A 19,119-nucleotide genomic window follows, 5' to 3' on the forward strand; every position below is an offset into this window, starting at 1 on the left:
GCTTTCTCTTTGCTGCAGCTCTATGGAGAAAGTAATCCTGACAAGGCATTGGGCCCTTTAGAAAATACATTTCGCTTCTAAAATTAGCCATTCTGTGACATTAAAAATAGATTTTAAGGAAATGATTGATCAGAGAAGAAATAACATGTAATATCCAATTGTATGAAAAAAATTTGGTTAGCAGTTACCAAAATTAAGCTTGTAAGTTTCAGTGGTTAAACGAGATAGTTGCTCACAACTCAAAAATTAGTTTGTTTTGTGTGTGTGTGCGTGCGTGTGTGTGTGTGTGTGTGTGTGTGTGTGTATGTGTGTGTGTGTGTGTGTACTGGGGCTTGAATTCAAGGCCTCACAAACACATTTGGCTTAAGTCTTTAGCACTACAATTTGAGCCATACCTTCACTCCTGGCTTTTTGCAGATTAATAGGAGATCAGAGTCTCAAGGATTTGTTTGCAAGCTGACATGGAACCTTCCTTCTCAGATCTAAGCCTCCTGAGTAGCCAGGATTACAGGTATGAGTGACCAATACCTGGCTTAAAAATTACTAGATATTGATAGAATTTCTTTGTTCTTAACCATCAGGGGAATATCAATATGCTTACAGATAATTTTAAAACATTTTTAAAATGTTACAAAAATTGTGAGTAATAATAGGAAGATACCTCTAATAACTATAAAGTTAACACGATCTTATCATATCTCACAATCAATTAGTAATAGCACAAATGACTCCACTGGTCAACCAACGAACAATTCATTTTTTCACAAAATTACTATCCAGAGTTTTTTGCTTTCAAGCTCTACTATGCTCTATACATGCTGTATATACAATTGTATTGTGAAAATGAAGAAAAATATGTCTGCCAAATGTCTTTATAGAGATGGAAAGTTTTCCAATAGTTTTATATCTCATAAAACATCTGAAAATATTTTGAATTAATTTTCAAATGATGACAAAATATTTCATCTGTGAGAACTGAAAAGACCTCAACCTACGTTGGAGCTTTTTGCTAGAGCTTTCTCCATGAAGATGTCGCCTGGGCAGAAAGGGTGACGGCTGGGGCAGAGGTAGTGAAGACTCATCATGGGTCTGAAGTTTATACCAGTGTGGCTCATCATCTAAAAGTGCTGTCTCCAATTCTATAAGGATCTAAAAAGACAGTTCTTAAATGAAATCCGGTACCTTCTCCAAACAGCACATAAAAATACTCATAACAGATATATTGCAAAGCATCAATAAGCATTTGAGTTAAATCTTCCTAATATACAGCACCTCTCCAAGAAATTGGCTTTCTTCTTCTTGTGCCCTAGGTTGATCCCACAGAGTTATTTCTAACATCCGCTCTCGAAAATCGCGACGATGTACATGGGAATAGACAAAAGTTTGGTTCCATTTGGGTTCTAGAACTTTCTTTACTGTTTTGGTCCTCCTTTTACTTTTGTCACTGAAAAAAATGAAGATGTTTTGTGAATAAATGAACAAAAATAAGGACATACTGCCATCTACTGTAATTACATGTAATAATACCATTGGGATTCTCTTTTAATAGAACTAAGTCTGGAAAAACATTGTAAAAAAAAAAGTAGTTATGATTCTAGGTACATATACAAAGATACGTTTTAGTGATATGAGTATCCAATACAGATACAGATAGGTAGACAGATGGTTATTTAAAATTGGCAGAATATTTTCAAATTAATAAAAGTCTCCAGAGAGCCAGGATACTCAGCTACTCAGGAGGTTGATATCTATGGATAGTAGTTTGAAACCAGAAAAGTCTATGAGACCTTCATCTCCAATTAACCAGAAAAAAGCTGGAAGTGAATTTCAGTGGAAAGAGCCAAGCAAGAGTACAAGACCCTGAGCTCAAGCCCTACTACTAACAGAAAAAAAATAGATAAATAACAAGTAAATAAAGTAAGATAAAATGAAGGACTCCTGGGAATATATTTTTTCAGCGATGACATCATTTATTCCATTCCCCCAGTAGAAAAAATAATGTATTACCTTATAAAAGAAGTATAAAAGAAAAATATAAAAGAAAATTCCACTTTTTCCATTTGCAAAGGTTTAAAAATATTTTTCTCCAATGCTTTACTACCTTCTATCTGGAAGAAAATACATTTTTACATAGGGATTTCTAGGCCGGCCATCTGCTCTAGGGGGTAGATCTGTTGCTTGTAGAACATTCACGATCAGCTGGTGCCCCACTCTGTCATACCACAGCTTCACCTAAGAACAAAGAAGAAACGTGATTATTTGTAACTGTCACAAGGTATAATCCTTATTACCTAAAATTATATTACAGTTCTTTTTAGAGAAAGGCATTGTGAATTGCAATGACATGGAATTTTACAAATTATTTAGGGTAACCACTTGGAAATTTCACTTTTCTCTGTAAGTTTTAAACAACTTCCAGGTGTCAATCCTGAAGTACAATACCTAACACTATGTAAATAAACCTGGCAATGTTTTAAGTCAGAGAACACTGCACAATTATTGTTTTTAAGTATTAAAAATGAATGGTTGGTGATTTTTAAGTATCTTTATGGGAGGAGCAATATGTATTCTGTACCATTATACAGATAGTTTAAGTGTCTCAATTTAAATTAAATAAGTTCAGTGACATAAGTTAAGGTGTGAGGGATTGGAAAGGATCAGAGCACATGATCAGTATTTTTCAACTTGACATGTAAGGCACTACCCAATGTTTACTGGAATTTTTCCCATTTAACTTTTAATTAATTAATTAGTGCTAGTTCCAGGACTTGTACTCAGCACCTGTGTGCGATTCCTTAGTTTTCCCTGCTCAAGCCACAGCTCCACTTCCAGCCATCTCAGATTTCCTGCTGAAGCTGGCTGTGAACAATGATCCTCAGATCTCAGACTCAAGAGTAGCTAGGATTACAGGTGTTAGCCACTAGCCTCCAGCTCCATTTTTTTAAAAAAAGTGATTAACTTGTTACATTTAATCTCTATGAGAGAAAAGGACAAAACAAAGGAGAGCCTAACACATAAACGATTTTTTCAAACTACATGAAGGGCAGATAACATACCTAATGATGAAAATTTCGTGATAATTAGACAAAAGAAAAATGGGCAAACAGAACACCAACATACAATAACAAAAGTAGTAAGAATTAAACATTAAAGCTATGTACATATGACCATATAACCTAATGTTAAGAGAAATGAATCCCAAGATAGGGACACAAATGATTTTATCTTTCTTGTTGTTCTTTTTAAGGTAATTATAATGTACTAGGTGATTTTTTTGTTTCTTTGTATGTTCTTCCCCCATGATACAACCCCTGTTGTCAATGTATCTTTACATACATCCTTCTAATTTGGGGAAGGAAAGGGAAATAACAAAATGCTGAAATAAGGATACAGGATGACCCATTGTAACAATGAGATGTACAAGACACTATGTTGAAAACGAACTTTACAACTTTGGGGGGGAGGAGTTGGGGAGGTAGGGAGGAAAGGGATGGTAGGAGAAAAACAAAGGAGCGGGTAACAATGCTCAATAGGAAATAGACTCATTGCCTTTCTCATGTAACTGTAACCCCTCTGTACAGTATCTTTACAATAAAAAAATGTATTTTTAAAAAATTAAACATTAGTCTGTTCAGTGTGTGTACTGGAGAAAATGACCAGTTTTTTCTTTGATTTTATGGTTAAATAAAAATCATAAGTGTGCATGATTAATATGCACATGAACATATATTATTAATTTGTATATAAAAGATATATGTTGGAACATATGTAAGAACCATGGAAACAAACAAAACTACAGAAATTTTATGTGTAGAATAAGGGGCAGTTAAGTTAGGAAATGGAAAGGCTTGGAAAAAATTATATTAAGTGAAGTAAGCCAGGCCCAAAGAAACATAGGTCCCATGGTTTCCCTTATTTGCAATATCTAGTATAGGTATGAGTCAAGCGGAAAAAGTCAGAGAATGTGATGTTAGGAAAACGAACCCTCAAATATGTATTTTAATGTTTTTGTTTCTTTCATGCATGTGTTTCTAATGCATTTATAATATTATTTCTTTGTTGCTTTGTATGTCCCTCCCCCACAGTGTAACCCCCGCTTTCACTATATTTGATGTCAGTATAACATGTGGAGGAGACGGGGACAAACAAGTAGTTTAAGGATTCAGGTGGACCTGTTGCAACAATGAGAAGTACAAAATGTCATGTCAAAACAGGCTTTACAATGTCGGGGGGGGGGGGGGGGGGGGGGGGAGGGGAGGTATGATTGGGTGGGGGGGAGGGGGGAGGCTGGGAAGGGAGGTGAAGGGTAAACAAAGGAGGAGGCTGCAATGCTTGGTAAGAAATGTATGCATTTTCCTGCCCATGTAATTGTAACCCCTCTGTACAGTATGTTCTCAACTAAAATAAAATAAAATTTAAAAAAAAAAAAAAAAAGAATAAGGGGCAGTTAAAAATCTGGTTCTGTCAAGCCAGTGGTGGGTGGCTCATATCTGCAATCCCAGCTACTCAGAAGGCTGAAATCTGAGGATCATAATTCCAAGCCAGTCCTATCAGAAAAGTCCATGAAACATTTTTTAAAGATCCTTTTTTTTAATTGTAGGAATACTGTACAGAGGGGTTACAATTACATGGCAATGTAATGAGTACATTTCTTATCAAGCATTGTTGCCTCCTCCTTTGTTTCCCATTCCCATCCCTTCCCATCTCCTCCCCTCAACCATCCCCCCACACCCGCACCAAAGTTGTAAAGTTTGTTTTTTGACATAATGTCTTGTACATCTCATTGTTGCAATGGGTCCACCTGTTTAAGTTCATGAAACTCTTATCTCTACTTTAAAAAAAAAGCCAGAAGTGGAGCTGTGACTCAACTGGATACAGCATCAGCTTTGACAAAAAAACTAAGGGACATGTAGACTTAAAAATGCATGTTAGCTACATGCTGGTGGCTCACACCTGTAATCCTAGATACTCTGGAGGCTGAGATCAGAGATCACAGTTCAAAGGCAGCCCAGCCAGAAAAGTCTGTGAGACTCTTATCTCCAATTAACTACCAGAAACCCAGAAGTGGCGCTATGACTCAAAGCAGTAGAGTGCTAGCCTTGGGCACAAAAACTCAGGGACAGCGCCAAGGCCCTGAGTTTAAGCCCTACAAATGACAGAAATAAAAAAAGGAAAGAAAAGAAACATGCATTATCAAAAGAAAAATTCAATTATTTTTAGAAGAATGTGAAGCAATTTTTAGTTATTAATACATTTCCCATGTCCCACTTGAATCTACACAGATTCAAAGTTCTTCATGATAATTAACGATAATTGCTTTTCTCCAGCTTTTTGTAATAAAGCAGTGGTGAGTGAGTGTCTTGCAGGCACCCTGTATATGTTATTTCTGCAACTAACACCTTAGGAAGCTAAACAGATTATTTGAAATTTAAGGTCCTCAGCCTCTCGGCTTATCAGGTGGTTAAGTAAATTGAACGTGATTCCCTAAGTCAACTACATGCTAAATAATTACCTAATTTGATATAGCATACCCAAAAGAGTGAATATTCTATAAAAGTTATCACTTATCAGTTAATATTTTTAGAGCATTTGGTAAACTATAGCAATTCAATAAATCTTTATATATAAACATAAGAATAACCAAGTAGCTGAAGAAATACAGAAAATTCATGAAGAACAGTATGGTGCCAAATTATTATGTATTAATTGTGAGCTTCAAGAAGACTCTCAGTAAGAAAACATGAATGTATTCCAGCAAGTACAAAATAGTACATACAGAGAGTTGCCCTGGTAACACTTGTGGGGCATCTTTTAGAGCTCCAGGACTTGTTGGAGAAATCACAGAAATAGAAGGCCTTTCCATCTTCTGAGATTCAAAGGAACTTGAACCTACAATGAGAAAAAAATCATATTTTACAAAACTATAAAGACATAAAGCCTTAATTCTTACTATACAATAACCTATGGGCAACATGATCTATTTTAAATGGATAAGTGTAGCAGGTTATTTTGTCTTCTTCAGATAAATTCTTTTTAAAGATATTTTAAATCACGCAATAAGATGCTGAATTCCCTTTGTTTCCAAATTAAAAGTATTGATCTACATGGCTGGAGGGGACTGTTCTGCTTAGGCTCTTGAATAAGTCCACACACAGATGTACATTAATGAGCAGGAAAGCTGGGTGTTGTTGGCTCACATATGTCATCCTGGTTACTCAGAAGGCTTGAGATCTGAGAAGCATGGTTCAAAGCCAGCCTGGGAAAAAAAGTCCATGACACCATTATATCAACCACTAAAATGCCAGAAGTGGAAGTGTGATTTAAGTGGTAGAACACCAGCTGTAAGCAACAAACATCAGGAATGTGCTCAAGCCCTGAGTTCAAGACCCAGTGCAGGTACACACACATACACACAAACACACCACACACACACACACACAAAACCAGGGCAATAAGAAGAGGGTGCCTAGAATATTAGTTATGTGGTTAATGCATAAGTGTAATTAATTGCCCATACTAGAAAATTTTCAGTCATATCTAGCTTCACATTTCATTATTATTTTTAAATCTAATTTATCATCTTACAAGTAGATCTCTTAAACTACTCTAGGATGCTTCTCATTAATTTACTGCAAGTGACCTTTTTTCACCTTGATGTGGAGGGGGCTGGCTCCTCCTTTAGTCAATACGTGACTCTTTTTACTATTATAGTATACTATTATAGTGTATTTCCTGATGCATTCAGAAGTATAGAATGTCTGTAGAATGCAATTACACTTAAGCATAATGTTGAACACAAAGCTCTTCTTAACAGAAAATAGCTAATGCTCCATTCAGAAACATATTTAGGGACCCTTCCTGAACGTATGCATGGCTTATTTATCTCCCTTCCTCTCTCTCTCCTCCTCTCCTTCCTGACTTTCCTCCTTCCCCCTTTCTTCCTTTCTTGATATTGAACTACATAAATTCCATGCTGTAAAACACTTTTTGACTGTGTCTTTTTAAAATGTTTGTATTGTTATTATTAAGGTGATTGTACAGAGGGGTTAACATTTCATAAGTAAAGTGATGAGAACATTCACTCTTTTCCAGTTTCCCTTTCTGTCCCCACCCACAAGTTGTATAGTTCATTTTCAACATAGTGTCTAGTGGGTACCACTGATGCATTTGTTCACGCTTTGTCCCTCCATTTCTGAGCCTCCCCTTACTCTCCCTCCAAAGACAGATAAATGAACAAAAAGACAAACTTTTTAAAATAATTTATCAAGTATCTTTAGGATAATTTGTTCCTCAGATCTCACAAAAAAACAATATTGTTTCTAGTAAAGTTTGCTTCTAATACTAAAATAATTGGTTTATTCATTTACTCATTTATTTTTCTGGGCTGGTCCTGGGGCTTGGCATTGTCCCTGAGCTTTTTTTTTTTAAGTAGTTTACTAGAGATAAGAGTCTGCACAGACCTCCCTGCCCAGGCTATCTTCTAACTGAGATCCTGAGATCTCAGCCTCCTGACTAGTGAGGGTTTGAGGGTAAACCACCAGGGCCAGTCTACTTTATCTTTTAATCCTGTCAGTATCTGCACATAAACAACTAGTCCCATTTCCACCTTTGTGTCAGTCACTAGGTAGCTCAAATTTAAATCAGAGCTCATCTTTAGTAGGTATAAGAATGTTTGAATGCCTTTTCTATGGTAACTTAGTCTCCAGTCCTTTTTTACCTTAGTCTTGTGTATTCTTTCCTCTAATCACTACCATTGGTTTGTTTTCCCCTAACTCACCTTTCACTAGTTTTATATTATAGAATATATGCCAAAGCCAGGTACTCATGGCTCATAGTTGTAATCCTAGCTACTCAGGAGGCTGAGATCTGAATATCACAGTCAAAACCAGCCTGGGAAGACAAATCTGGGCAACTCTTATTTCCAATGAACAACCAAAAAAGCCAGAAGTTGAGATATGGCTCAAGTAGTAGAGTGTCAGCCTTGAGCAGAAAAAGCTAAAGGAGAATGTGAGGCTCCTCACTACTGGCACCAAAACAAGAAAAGTAACTAGAAAATCAAGATTAAGTGTTATTTTACCAACAATCCATAATGAAACAAGTGTCTGGGACACTTCTTCAGTATCAATGAAAATTTCACTACTTATCTGTATTTTACTGCACACATATCATTTATTTAATATCTAACCCTGAGTGATTTTAATTGTTTTAACAATTGTACTTATATGCATTAGACTGGCTCCCTTGACTTCCCTTCTTTCAAATCCTGGACACATTTAACTTCAGTGAACCTTTCACCTACCTTCTTACTGTCTTCTTTATCTTAGCTGACACTAACTAGCAGTGGAATTGGGAAAATGTGCTAATATATTTATCTATTAGGCTGCTCATAGGATTATCGAACTGAAAAAAATCCAGTATCTTAGAAAATACAGCAAACAGAACTAGTATTTGTATTGTAGTTCAGCTCAGAGTGTGTCCACATAGATATAATGTGAAAGGTGTTGGCCTAATGATTTTTATGTTTCAATCATAAAAACAACAAAAATTAAAAAACAAGGGAATAAGTTGGTAAGGTAAAATGCTATAATAGCTGTTATGTATAATATATATAGCACATATGTTTCTTATGTTGTTATTAGAAAGGTGATATACAGAGAAGCTGCAATTATGCAAGTCAGTTAAAGACTACATTTCTTTTTGGATAATGTCACTCCTTCCCTAGCTCTCTCCCAGTGCTGTACTAGGATGTGATAACATGTGATAACTACATATTATCACATTCTCACTTGGCTTTCATGCTACAGGCTGGTCGGTCCTCTACCTCTTGAACCACACCTCCATTTCTTGCTTTTTGCTGCTTGGTTGGAAACAAGAATTGCACAGATTTCTGTCCAGGCTGGCATTAAAGTGCGATGCTCAGATCTCAGCTTCTTAAGTAGCTACAGTTTACAGGAGTGAGCCATGAGTGTGTGGCTCAATTCTGCAATTAGTGAATACACCAGTAGTACACAGTAATATCAATTAATTTGTATCAGCCAATGGAAGGAAATGGCAGGTATTTATTTCCAATTTAGTTCTAATGTATTTTATGAATACAAAGGAATGCTATACTTACTGGACTCCAGTGGAGGATGAGAGCTCTCAGGAATCCTGGGAATGTCACTAAAAGAAAGAGGTGTGTAAAAATCTTGTTAGGAAAATTTGCCTGCCTTCAACAAATCACACCCCATTCATCATACTTCAGTGATGTGAAAAAAGAAAAAAAAACACCCATTGGGGTCTTTCAGATGTAGAGAATGGAGGAGAGTTACTATTTAGGAGATACTTATGTGCATGCATGTCAAAACCACACACACAAAAGGAACTGCCATAAAAATATGTTTTTATATATTTCACAGCAAAACACTGTATCATGACGCAATCAATTTAATATTGTGGATAGACTCACCACAATATTTTTACTACCAAAACAGTAAGTTTTGGAAATTAAAAATAAAATGTCAAAGGCAATACTCTAACTTCCATTCTAGAAAATCAAAATGACAGATATCTTATAAATTAGTAATAATGCTTTATAAACACATCTGAAGGAGTTTACTGAATGAAAGGGATGGAAACATCTTGATACTAAAATAATGTCATGAATATCATGGAAAAGTTAAGAAAACAAAAAAGATGAATTGCTTTGGAAATTAAAGATGGTCCAAGCTTGCAACAAAAAGCCAAAAACTGTTATATATGTGCATATATATGTGTCTACAGAAAATATATAATATCTATGCACATATAATATCTATCATGTAGATGCTGTTATATATAATATGTATGATATCTCTGCACATATATATATTGTTTATAGAGATGTATATCTCTAAATTGAAGTTATCTAAATATATGATTACTTATTGTATGCTTAGAAAGCAACTTGTGAGAAACATTCGTATCTGCCACACTCACAAATTATCCTAGAGAAATATTTAAGATAACCTCAATTTAATTCATTAGGTACTCCAACCTTAAGGCCTCTAGTCCTTCTCTGTTTAGGTATCATACTGTAAAAGATTACTTCCCCTCTCCTTTGCCGAAGATATTTGAGCATTGATTATAACATGCCAGCATTAAAAGGACACATTAAAGTAGACTGGAGGTAATGTGTACCAACACACTTAGCAGCATATGATTTTAAGAATTTCTAACAACTTACCTTGCACCTAAATTCACTGTGATTTTTCTTTATATTTTGGAGGAGAATGAAAATTTAAAAAATATTTCTCTACTTAAATGGTTACCTGAAGTTTCATTTTCACATTTTTGTGTAAACTAGTGTTGTGATTAATCATAATTTAAATTTTACAAATGATGAAACATTCTGTGTTGGACTGGGATTGAGGCTCAAGTGAAAGAAAGGTCTTGTAATCCACTGAACCACTAAACAAACAAAATCCTGTGTGTGTGTGTGTGTGTGTGTTTGTGTGTGTGTGTGTGTGTGTGTGTGTGTGTGTGTGTGTACTGAGGGATTTTTAACTCAAAGCTGGCACTTTACCACTTGAGCCACAACTACACTTCTGGCTTTTGGGGGATTAACTGGAAATGAATCTCAGATTTTCCTGCTCAGGCTGACTTTGATCCTGAATCTTCAGATCCCTGGCAACATGAGTTGCTAAGATTACAGGTGTGAGCCACCAGCACTGAGATTTGTCTTTTCTATAACATATTTTATTCTAATTTTTATGTAATTAATAATTTGCATAGGCCATTAATATGAACTTGTAATTCAGAGAGTAATAGTACTTAAGATATCAGAAATCAACTATCACGTTGATCCTCACTATCTTTATTTTGTATTCACTAACAGTTTCTTCTCAAATAACCAAATCAAATAGAAATAAATTATTTTTAAAAACTAAAGACACATTTTTTAGACAACATTGAGTTTTTTTGGAAACCAGCTTGCTGATCAATTACAAAAATTAGAGTTTGGAACTCTAATGAAGAAAAAATTTTAAATTTTATGTCTTTTAAAGAGGGATGGTAAACAAGTGGTTGGAAAAAGTTATGGTAATTCTGAATCAGAAACAATTGTTTTGGCAGTCCTAGAATTTGACCTCAGGGCAGGACACTTGCCAGGCAGGCATTCCACCTCTCAATACAAAACCCTCAACCCTCTATCCAATCCGTGTTTGTCCCAGCCAGTTTGGACAGGGGTCTACTTAATTACATTTCATTCTGAAGCTGAAATTTACAGACAAGTATGACCATGCTTAGATATTTCTGTTGCAGTGAAGCTTCAAAAACTTTTTTTGCCTATGTTAGCTGGAATTACACTCACTTCGTGAGTTGCTAGAATTATACACTGAGCTACCATGCAGGATCTTAAAATTTAATTTTTTAGTGTTAATTTCTCAGGCGTATTTGCTACAAATTATGTGGTAGTTTTCAAAACAATGATAAAGGTCAGAAATACTGTGTTTGGCAAAGTCAAGATAGCAGATGACTCAATACTGATCAATGTGTGGCTAAAATATAAAGAAAACAATTCCTGAAATTATTATGCTTAGTGAATTATGACTTAATATTTATTTCCTGCTTCAAGTTAATAATGATAGCTAAATGGAAGTACACTAAATATAAATATTAAACTATTAAAACAAAACCATAATTAATGTGTTAATTAGAAAGGTGATGTCTGCTTTGATTTTCATTTAAATTGTGCCCTCTGAATTCCATATTCCATAGTTTAAGATTTGTCTATGCAGATGATCACACTGTAAGTGATTTTCATGCAAAATAAAAATAAGGGGTTTCCAGTCTACTTTAATTGTCTGTTGATTTTTTAAGTCACCATAAATTAGTATTGTAGCTGATATCTGACAACACGCTACATATTTTATTTTAAGATGTATTTTTGTACTTTTGATTCATTTTCCAATTTACTTACCTCTTTTCCAGTCTTATATTGTACTCAGTCCTAGAACATATGTCATCTAAAAACTAGCACAAATTACCATGATCTTTAAAAAATCTTCATGTAAATATACAATATTTTGGCAAATGTCTTCAATGGTTACTTTAATTAATCACCACTTAAAAGTGATTAAAACTTGCCTTACTTTTAGAATTTTATAAACTAATATTGTTCTTTGATATATGATTAAATACTTTTGATTCTTGAAATGAGGATACTTCTATTTTCTTGTTTGCTTTGCATTGTCATATATTCATGAAGAAAACAAAAAAGGTAAAATTTTCAACATAAACTGTCTTGAATTAGTGGTTGTATAATATCTGGGAGAAAAGTCATTTCCAAGACCATGTTCAAACATGAAGTCAACTATAATAAGCTGGTGCACAAAGCCCCCTAAAAACCATAGTTTGGAAAAATGAGTGTTTACTTTGGGCTTTGTGTCTGTATATAAGGAAATCATGAAGAAGTCCAGATAGGGAAAGCATTCCACTGGCTGAAAATAATTAAGTCACAATAAATACTGAGGTTGTAAAAAGAGCATACCAACTATTACAACCAATTTAAATATTTAAATTTCTTGCTTTACTTTAAATAAAACTTTGAACCACTCATTAATAAATATGCAGAAACAATTGTCTTTGTAGAATAAGTCCAATAGCCTTGTGGCTCTTGCCTGTAATTCTAGCTACTCAGGAGGCTGAGATCTGAGGGTAGTGGTTCTATGCCATTCTAGGAAAGAAAATCCAATTAACTACCAAAAGGCTGGAAGCAGAACTGTGGCTCAAGTGACAGAACACTAGTCTTGGGCAAAAAAGCTCAGGGACAATGTTCAGGCCCTAAGTTCAAGCCCCAGGACCAGCACAATTTAAAAACACACAAGTTCATGTAGACATATAAAATCATTCATATTATAATCATAACAAGAAAATGTGCCTACTAGTGACTCTTTTAAAGGAAATAATATTCCTTAAATTAGAATAGCTAAACAATAAGTAGTCCAACCACTAAAAGAAAATATTTTACTTTGTAGTTCTTTGTGAGAAGAACATATCCATGCTTTTTTGATATCTTAATTGTTAATTTGTGGAGCTTCAGAAATATATTGAAGGAAATTCAGTGTGTTTATTTTTTTATTTTAGAAATCTAAAATGTATGCCAATAATTGATGTGAAAACTCTATCCACATTATCATGTGCTATATGAATGTATAAACTTCTTTCTTAAAACCCTGCTAATACATGTAATTTACTAAACTTAAGAAGCAAGTTTTTTTAGCCTTACCCAATAGGCCTTGAAACAATAATTTCAACTTGAGGTTCTGATTTTGATTCTAAAATAATGTTGTAAACTTCTTCATTTGTAGCTCCAGGCAGGGGTTTACCATTCCATTCTAGAACTTCATCCCCTTGAATTTAAAAAAAAGGGTATTTTTTTACCTTATATATTCTGTTTATTTTTCTTATCTTTTCTCTTTCTTAACAAAGAAATGCAAGACAGATACAATTAGGTTAATCTTTTAGGTTCTGCTCTCAAAAGCAAATTATATAATGTCAGCTAAATGTTTCTTCTAAACACCTTTATTCTTTTGTTTTGCCTTTTTATATTTACTTCCTCCCACAAATGTTAGTACTCACTGAAAACAGCATAAAAACTGCCTTTATATTTTGAGATATACCAGAAATATTATTATAGATCAATCTCATGCTATGGGATGGAACTGGCACAGCCTATTTGGGAACATTAAAAATAACAACTGGCAGCATGCCTCATATCATAAGTACACAGCACCATAAATGAAAGCTTCTTCTTCAACTGTGCAGAAGTCCTGTTTTACTTTAGGTAAAGTGCAGCAAAAAGCTTGCTAGCATGAGTTTTCCTATTAAGAATCACTCTATTTGTCTTCACTGGATGCCCAACTGAATAGAAATGCATGAAAGGATTTGAAGTCACACCCAAGTGTAACACGGGTAGCTAGTGCAGAGTTACAAAGCAAGCAGATGTAAAACTGTTGCATGACAGTTAACCCACTTCCAGATGTTCAGAAAACAGATATTCTATAATAGATACTGAATTTGAAAGAACAAGGAAATGCTTAAAACAATTTAAAAAATGCTACTAGTTTTGTGAATTAATCCAAGATTAGTCAAAAAGTGTTGAATGAAGTTCCATGAACATATATGAGATAATAACTAATAGTTGTAGTTTTAGCTGGAGTTTCCAAGGTATGTCATTTGAAAACAGATTTATTCTCATGAATATGTATAGCAGTCTTAGCTCCCAAAGAGTTCCCATCTCAGGACCCTTAAATTGCAAATGGAAGACTCAGCTGAAATAGCCCAGCCTCAGAGACACTTAGAGGTATCTTCATTTGTTGAGGTTCATGCTAGTTGGTTGTTATTAGCTTCTGGCATAGTAGGACACAAATAAGTAGGAGTTATACTAGTAAATTAATATCATTAAAATGTAAAATATATAGGCTCAAATATGAATCTTTTAGTTTTAGAACAGGTCAAATTTACAAAAACAATAGAAAGGAATTGTTACAAGGGAGTTGCTTTCAAGTACTTCTTAATTTCCTCCAGGTGTTCCTTCATTGAAAAATAGAAGGTAAATATTGGAAAATATGTGTGCTGCTTTCACTTGTTATCAATACTAAACAGCACTAGCCAAATAACAACAGGGTTATTACCAATTCTTCTAATAATTTAAGCAGATACATTTAGGAAAGGTTTTCAAATAAGGAATATATAAATATACATCATTGTTCAGGAAAGAGAAGGAAAAGAAAAGAAGGTAAAAGAAATAAAGGAAGAAAATCATCTTAAATTTACAATCTGTTAATTTTTAAAGTTTTTCCAACCAAGAAAAAATAGCTTAAATAAGTATATGTAATAACATTATACATACATATATATGTGCATGTTTGTGCACATACATATATATGCTAGAAAAGTTTAAATACTTACCCTGATATCCTATTCCATTATATTTTTAAATTTATGAAGGCGAACAAATTCATTTTACTACTTAGCAATGAATTACAACCAGTGTTTTTGTGTAAGTACTACACTGTAAAGTTCTGCTCCTACATAGAAATCTGGAAGCATATCTTTTCATGTCAAATTAAATTAAGAAGCATTTATTTATCCCCAGATCAATAGCTTGTAATCCAGAAAGTAGTCTAATAAAATTTATTTATACACTGACAAAATTTCAGGCATAGATTTAGACAAAAGGGTACATCAATGAAAATGGTATTTTTTCTGTCTTTATATATGGTGGTGGAGAAGTAATATGAGATTAAATAACTTTAAGAAAACCTGTTTCATGCAATGAGAGAAGTTCATTTGTGGCACAGAAGTAGAACCTAGACATGCCAGGTTGGGAGTAGCGACTGCAGGTGCCATCTCAGGAAACACTTTTGCACTGGGGCAACTTAAGATTAGGTTTTGGGACTGGGAAGGTAGCTCAGTGGTAAAGCCCTTGCCTTGCATGCATGAGGCCCTGGGTTCAATTCCTCAGCACCACATAAGCAAAAAGAAAAAAGCCGGAAGTGGCGCTGTGGCTCAAGTGGTAGAGCGCTAGCCTTGAGCTGAAGAGCTGAGGGACAGCACCCAGGCCCACAGTTCAGGCCTCACCACTTGACCCAAAAAAAAAAAAAAAAAAAAAAAAAAAAAGATTAGGTTTGAAGGATGGAAAGGCCTTCAATAGGCAGAACAGAAATGTAACCTGGAAGCCTGTAACAGGTGCTGGTCAAGCTTGCCAGAGACCTACAGGTAGACTGACATAGTTAGAGAGCTGAAAATGCTAGGAGACAAAGCTATAGAGTGTTGACTTGATCAAGGAGTGACCTTGAGACACTGAATGGTCTTAGTAACCAGGAGCTCATCTGTGTGGATTCTGCATTTTAGACTGTTAAATGAAGCAGCAGGGATGTGCACAGGTTTGAGGGGGGCAGGACTGCAGGAAGAGTAAAGCACGATTGCAAAAGGTAAATGAAGTTCATGCTGATAAAATAACACTGTAGCTTTTTATAGACAAATGGCGTTTTCATGCAACCATTTCCTATATTACAATATAGACTAAAGAGACTATACATAGTGCACAAAATACCTTACTTTTTCAAACTATTCATTGTTTAAAGTGAAAAGTACACATATGTACTTTCTTTTCCTTGAGGCTTTATTAAAATTACAGGTTTAAATTTCTTAGGTTGTCATAAGCTCAGTTAAAATAAATGAAACCAACCATTTAGAAATATTTAATAGAGAATAAGCCCTTTAATTAGTTATAATCTTCCACTAAAATTTCCTTCCTTCCTTCCTTCCTTCCTTCCTTCCTTCCTTCCTTCCTTCCTTCCTTCCTTCCTTCCTTCCTTCCTTCTTTACTTCCTTCCTCCTTTTCTTCCTCTTTCTCTCTTGTCTTTATTTTTCTTTCTTTTTCCTCCCTTTGATGCCAACGATGAGGCTTGGTCCTGGGCTCTATCCCTTACTTTTATTTGCTCAAAGTTGGCACACTACCACTTGAATTAAACCCCCACTTTTGACTTTTTGTTTTTTAACTAATGATAATTGCCTCACAGACTTTCCTGCTTGGTCCTGCGTTAAACGTGATCCTCAGATTTTAGCCTCCTGAGTAGCTAGGATTACAGCTGTGAGCCACTGTCACACAGCCAGATTTCTTTGGATAAAGTTTTCTCACATTAGTTATACTTTTGAGATTTTTATACTTTTTTATACTTTGAGTCATTAGACAAAAGATTTAGTTTACCAAGTCTTCTTGAAACATTAACTCATCTCTCTCAGAAACAATAGTGCATCATACTTGGCACACCTCCCAAGCTATTTAGCTACTGCTTGGAGGAAAATCCCTTATTGGGGCTTTCTACCAACACCATGCCTGCTTAACAAGTCTGTTCAAAATAAAGCACGTGGATCAATTATGCACTGCCATACTAGCAATCAAACATATATATGCATATATATCTTAAGATGTCTTTGAATGTTTTTAAGTTCTCAAAGACTACAAATTTTGAGGATATAGATTGGAATTATGGGCTGGAAATAGTCTCTTTCTGTATGCTATGGGTTATTGATACTTAATGCTACACCTCAACCACCTCTGAGCACGTATGTGTGAGTCCTGGGGTTTGAACCCATGGCCTTATCCTTGGTAGGTAGGTGCTGTAACAGTTAAGCCAGCCCTGTTTTCTTTATAAGTGCTTGACAAATGCATAAGTAGATACTCTGAACAAAAATTTCTAGTACACTCTAAAGTGAAATAAATGGGAAGAAAAGTTAATATGATTTTAACTGACACTAAAAGTAAACAATTTAAAACTGTGTTGCCACTGCTTATATGATACATTTGGATATATTACCTAATTCTATTGTGCTATTTCCAAATGCCAAAGAAGTGGCAATTCTCCAAACGTACAATATATGTCTCATTTAAATGAACAAACATTTTGTTACATAATCTGTTTAGAAAAATAAAACAGTACAATCATGTTGTATGAAAATCTCCACTCCTAAATAAGTGTTTTGGAACAATTAGGCAAGACTATAGTAACTGTTGTGGCTAAAAATGAAACCAAAGAATGAAATCATAACGTGTAATTTTTTTCACAAAGTTAAATTGTTTTAGATTAGAAGTTTGTAGCAATACCATGAAATGACCTGCAAAAATAATCTTTCATTATTTTTATCAGTGTGGTTTTTAAAGAAAGATTTCTACTCTTATGGCCTCCAAACTGTACTTAGTACAGCAATCAGTTGGTGCAATGGGTAACTCTATGAAGAACGTGAATTCATGCTTGACAATAAATTAATGACTTCACTCTGATACATAGATAACGGCAGATTGAAATCCACTAACTCACGAACAGAGAACACTGCTGAAAGATGAGAAAGGACTTTACCTGCTCTTAGATGGCCAACAACATCCGCAAGGCTACCCTTCTTGACTTTGGTGATGAAAGCACCCAGGCGTCCCAAGTCAGTCATTTTTCCTCCAACAACCTGGACAATTAAAAATGTCTAAGTTCCCAAGACTCACACTGACATATAACTTTATTTTGATGAATTATGCCCAGATAATTTTATAATGCCCTTACAATAAATTATAGGGACTTCAATGAAGCATAATACTTTCCTGATTAAAAGAACTAGTAGTACAGTATAGAAAAGAGGTATTTTATTATATATGAGATTATCAAGCAATGAGTAACAATACCAATAATAATAAAATAAAGAATAACAATAGAAGGATAAAATAAACAACAATAAAAAGTTATGATAAATAATATATAACACCGTGTGCCAAATCACCCTGCCTTACTATTCAAACAACAATTGTTTGTGTTTGGCACTATTTAATTTAGGTTCTTTATTTATTGTATTATCTTTTCGGTTTGGTGCCAGTATTGGAAGTTGAACTCAGGACCTGTGCACTGTCCCCAAGCATTTCTGATCAAGGCTAATGCTCTAACATTTAAGCTACAGTTCTGCTTCTAGCTTTTGGGTAGTTAAATGGAGATCAGAGTCTCATGGACTTTCCTGCCTAGGCTGGCTTCAAACCTCAATCCTCAGATCCCAGCTTCCTGAGTAGCTAGTGACAGGCAGTAGGATGTGGCTGAAGTTTTTTCTTAATGTTTTAAATAATATCTACAATGATCCAATATCCTATCCGAGTTAGATCTCCTGTATGTGTGTAGTAGAAATTAGCATTCCACAGTCATGAAGATTCAAGCAAGAACAAGCCATGCTGGTAATCAGCATGGTGTAAAGGCAATAGCCTAACTATATGTCTACAACTGACCATCTAAGATCTTCTCAACTGAAATATACCTGTTCTTGCCTCCCAAAGCCAAAGCTGTTCACAGAACTTTTCATTTAATCATAACATCTAAAATTTGAACCATCTGAAAAACTCGAGGTCAATTTTTTTCTCAATGCATTGACTCAAACATACCGAACTAAACATGAAGAAATATTACTAATATTGAGGCTGATCTACAGTTTTTAGGAACCCATTAATGCAGATAATAAGAATTATTTCATAAGGATAATCAATAAGATAGAATGAAGCTTATGAATTGCACTCTTTTTTTTTCTTCTGTGTTGGATTTCAAATCCAGGGCCTAGTGCACACTC

At 34.7% G+C, this 19,119-nt stretch overlaps 1 protein-coding gene across 6 annotated transcripts in view; it reads right to left on the reverse strand.

The window, feature by feature from the left end:
* Rims1 (regulating synaptic membrane exocytosis 1) overlaps positions 1-19,119 on the reverse strand; it is a 504,676-nt gene that overhangs the window by 150,565 nt on the left and 334,992 nt on the right. For all 6 annotated transcript variants that reach the window (XM_042687077.1, XM_042687082.1, XM_042687081.1 and 3 more), the window contains 7 exons: positions 17,886-17,985; positions 13,247-13,370; positions 9,116-9,162; positions 5,777-5,889; positions 2,102-2,232; positions 1,273-1,444; positions 996-1,149 (listed from right to left, as the gene is read on the reverse strand). In XM_042687077.1, coding sequence (XP_042543011.1) covers positions 996-1,149; positions 1,273-1,444; positions 2,102-2,232; positions 5,777-5,889; positions 9,116-9,162; positions 13,247-13,370; positions 17,886-17,985 — 841 coding nt within the window. The remainder of the gene's footprint in view (positions 1-995; positions 1,150-1,272; positions 1,445-2,101; positions 2,233-5,776; positions 5,890-9,115; positions 9,163-13,246; positions 13,371-17,885; positions 17,986-19,119) is intronic.

Source organism: Dipodomys spectabilis, unplaced genomic scaffold (assembly GCF_019054845.1).
Source record: "Dipodomys spectabilis isolate Male_0828 unplaced genomic scaffold, ASM1905484v1 ptg000102l, whole genome shotgun sequence".
In the NCBI taxonomy this organism is placed as follows: domain Eukaryota; kingdom Metazoa; phylum Chordata; class Mammalia; order Rodentia; family Heteromyidae; genus Dipodomys; species Dipodomys spectabilis.